The sequence below is a fragment of the Hakea prostrata genome, chromosome 10 (assembly GCF_041222555.1).
Source record: "Hakea prostrata isolate BN-2017 chromosome 10, UWA_Hpros_2, whole genome shotgun sequence".
Taxonomy (NCBI): Eukaryota; Viridiplantae; Streptophyta; class Magnoliopsida; order Proteales; family Proteaceae; genus Hakea; species Hakea prostrata.
Genome location: NC_142609.1, coordinates 40529682 through 40533228, shown reverse-complemented (window position 1 = coordinate 40533228; position 3547 = coordinate 40529682). Strand labels below are relative to the sequence as shown.

Genomic DNA, 3547 nt, shown 5'->3' with positions numbered 1-3547 from the left:
CAGATGGCCATCTAGCTTCACCATAAAAGCAAGGGTGGAGGCAGGATTCAACATATTCAAGGGGTCACAATGACTTCCTCATTATCTTTATTTTTAAAAAGTTTTTCCATTAAAAAGAGTCCAAATAGTCATTTCACATATGAAAAGAGAGCAAGATGACCAAAAAAGAAAAGAAAGAGTGCCATAAAAAGAAAATTTTAATGCATGTAACTAACTGTCTCTCTTTTATTCTTATTTTTGGTAAATAATGCATGTATGACACTTTAGGGATAGACTCTTCAAACTGTCATTCTCTTTTTATTAGCAAATTTTTATTAGAAAATATATCTGCCAGGGATAGACTCTTCGAACTGTCATTCTCTTTTTATTAGCAAATTTTTATTAGAAAATATAACTGTCACAATAATGACCAATGAAACTGAAGGATAGACTCTTCAACGTCACTTTCAGTTCTATATAAAGAAAGAAAAGGTTTGAAAAATTTAAGACTAATCAAGAAGAAGCTTAGAAGCAAGCACAAATCAGATAGATCAATGGGTAGTTTTACAAGAGTCGTTCCTGTTCTGATAATTCTTGTTGTGATGATGGAATACTCTTCATCTTTGGTTTCTGGGTGTTTCTTGACTCCTAGAGTGCATGCAAGAGTGCAAAACAAGTTGGGCGAAGGACATTTATTGCATATGCACTGCAAATCAAAGAATAATGATTTCGGATATAAGATTCTTCTCAACAATCAGCAATTCCCATGGACTTTCTGTATAAATGTTGGGTTTACTACTCTCTACTATTGTGATTTCTGGCATCAAGCTGGTGCCGCTAAAGCAGTAAGTAATGCAGAAGTTTTTAATGCAAAACGAGATCTTTGTCCAGACTGCACTATTCTTGTTCAACTTGATGGCGTTTACATTGTAGACACAGAACAACCAGACCATCCAGGGCCACCAATGCTAATAGCAAAATGGCATTATTGAATAGATGGCTTGATTGCTTTGGGCATTCATGATATTGGATTATTGGCAGGGGCGGAGCCAGGATTGAACATTGGGGGGGCGAACGTATGTGGCCAATGTGGGACCCACTATAGGTCTAATCTCAGAATATATTATTATATTTTAATGTGGAGTCTACATTAAAAATTAGGTAAATTAATAGAAAATTCATGAGTGAGAGAGAGAGAGAAGGAATAATTTGAGAGAGAGAGAGTGAATACCTGATGTGGAGAAGATTTAAGAAAATTCCAAAGTTTGCTAACTACTTCAATATTTTGTGTGTGAGAAAAAAAAAGAGAAAAAATAGGAATACAAGAGGAGATTAATGAGAGAATAAATAGAAATGAAAATATAAGAGAATATATAAGGAGAAATTCATGGATCGTGAATTAGTTTTTAATTATAATTTAACATTTTATTCCTTAATACTAGGGATTTAATGATAACCATTAGATAAAGATTATGAATGACATTTGTACCCATCATCTTTATCTTAAATTTTTATTTTTAATTTTTGGAGGGGGGGGCCAAATAGTGGTATTTCATATTTAAAGATGTAGAAATAAGGAAAAAAACAAGGATATTTGAAGATTATACTCTTTTTTTTTTTTTTCTAGATGCTTTGTGTAAATTTTGACCCCCAAATAATAAATCTTCTGAGTCTAATCTTGTGCTGATCTTTGGCGTCTATGTACGTATAAATATCAGGGCATGGTTTCTAAGTGTTATCAAAATTCAAAACAAATGCATTCATGCTCTAAACTCCATGAATAGTGATGAGTCTGGATTACCTCCCTACCAAAGGAGAGATATGTACTCCCCTCATACTTCTTCACTCCACAACAAGGGTAGGGCTTACGTGAAACGTCTGGTCTCTGATTTATTTTGTTAATACTCAGAAATAGACCATACTCTTTATGTGGTGTAAAAGAGTGAAGAGATCACATACTTCTATCTTTAAGAGTTGAAGATCTAGACTTGATCTTTCTTGCAAGAACAATACTAATTGATATAGCAGTTTCGAGTATGGAACTTTTGAGAATTATAAGAAAAGTAATTATTGCCAATAAGAAACCAATGAGGACATATAAAATGCCCCATCTTTCTTGGGCTTAGCATTCGTCCACAGCTAATTTCAACCATATCAACTCCTCCCACCTTGGATGGTCTATTATGTGTGCTAGCTTTGGATTGTCCACTTTGGTGCCAACTTAAAATACTCGAATGCCACATAAGTTTGGGCCCTTCAACCATTGCATCGTGTATATCTACAAGAATTCAGATATTTTCCCCCTTTGGTTGGGGATGGACGGACGGGTAACCCAGATATCCAGCCAGCTTATGCATCATTCAACTATATCTTTAGGAAGAAAGGTGAGAGGTCACTAAGAGATCTGAACTTGTGGACGTACTCTTAATATTCGAATTTATTTTGCTGATTTAATGATTTCTTACCTGGATTTACTAGGACGGGAAGAGTTTCCATGTAATTAAGCTTGCCTTGATTAGAACTGATGACCTTGTCATTTTATTCATGGCTGCGCTTAGTTAGCACCTAATCATTTACTACAGCAAAAAAGTCGAAGTTGAACATTTCTTTTTTGGTAAAACTAAGTTGAAGATGCAATGTGGTCGAGAAAAGGCAAAAACAAAGCTGTGCTTAGCTCGAGGCCTCGACCACCTTTTGAGGAGTGGTCGAGGTACATGTAAGCTTTAGCCCAGATGAACCTCGGTTTCAAAAAAATTAAAAAGACAACCTAAACCTGCTCTTAGCATTGAAAGTTCCTGAACAAAGCTTATATAAGTTCAGGCAGATAGATAGAGGCTCATAGTGCCAAACTCTTCTTACAAAATACCCAAAATAATGAAGACCCAATTGGTGAAACCTAAGACTGACATGAGACATTACTTCATGATTTATGTTCTGCATTTGATGTTTCACGCTTCCTGCCTATCTCTTTCTTGTTTATTAATTTTCTCCCCCTACAAGTCAACAAAAGGAATTAATAAATAGGAAAAAAAAATTACACTTTACTATTACAAAAATCTGCCCAGTTCATCAGGCACAGTCAACAGGATCATTTGCTACGTCAGAGAAAAAAAAAATAAAAATCAAAACAGAGTGAATGTCTGATTTAAAAAAAATAATAATAATAATAAAATTTATTTTTGGTTCTTTCTCACAAAGTTTTTCAAAGTCTAGTCTTTTTGTCATCAGGCTTTCAAGGATTTTTATGTTCTTCCATCCCCATTTTTAGGCTCTGGAAAGAGAAAATGAGAGAGAAGGTGGAATTGGCCACTAATTTGGAAACCAAATTTTGGATAGGAAATGGGAAATCAGATGAGATCCAACATATGTGAGAGCTGCTTCTGAGGCTACCTTGAAGAGACTTCATCTTGATTACATTGATCTCTACCATCAGGCTTCCTTGCTACTTACCTCAAACTTGTTAGGAGATGGAATATCCATTTAACTCTACAGATCCACAGGAAGCATAAGCTTTAGAACATCTTCCCAGCTTTTTAATGATTAAGAATTAGAAGAAAACTAGCATTTT

General features: G+C 34.8%; 1 protein-coding gene across 1 annotated transcript; it reads left to right on the top strand.

Moving 5' to 3' along the window:
* The first annotated feature begins 533 nt into the window (after window positions 1–533).
* On the top strand, window positions 534–971 carry LOC149002958 (S-protein homolog 24-like). The gene has a single exon (XM_089138788.1). It carries the CDS (start codon window positions 534–536, stop codon window positions 969–971), a length of 438 nt encoding a protein of 145 aa, XP_088994914.1.
* The last annotated feature ends 2576 nt before the right edge of the window (window positions 972–3547 follow it).

Excerpts from the sequence above, each read along its gene's own strand:
- LOC149002958 (XM_089138788.1), top strand. The coding sequence starts at position 534 with ATGGGTAGTTTTACAAGAGTCGTTCCTGTTCTGATAATTCTTGTTGTG.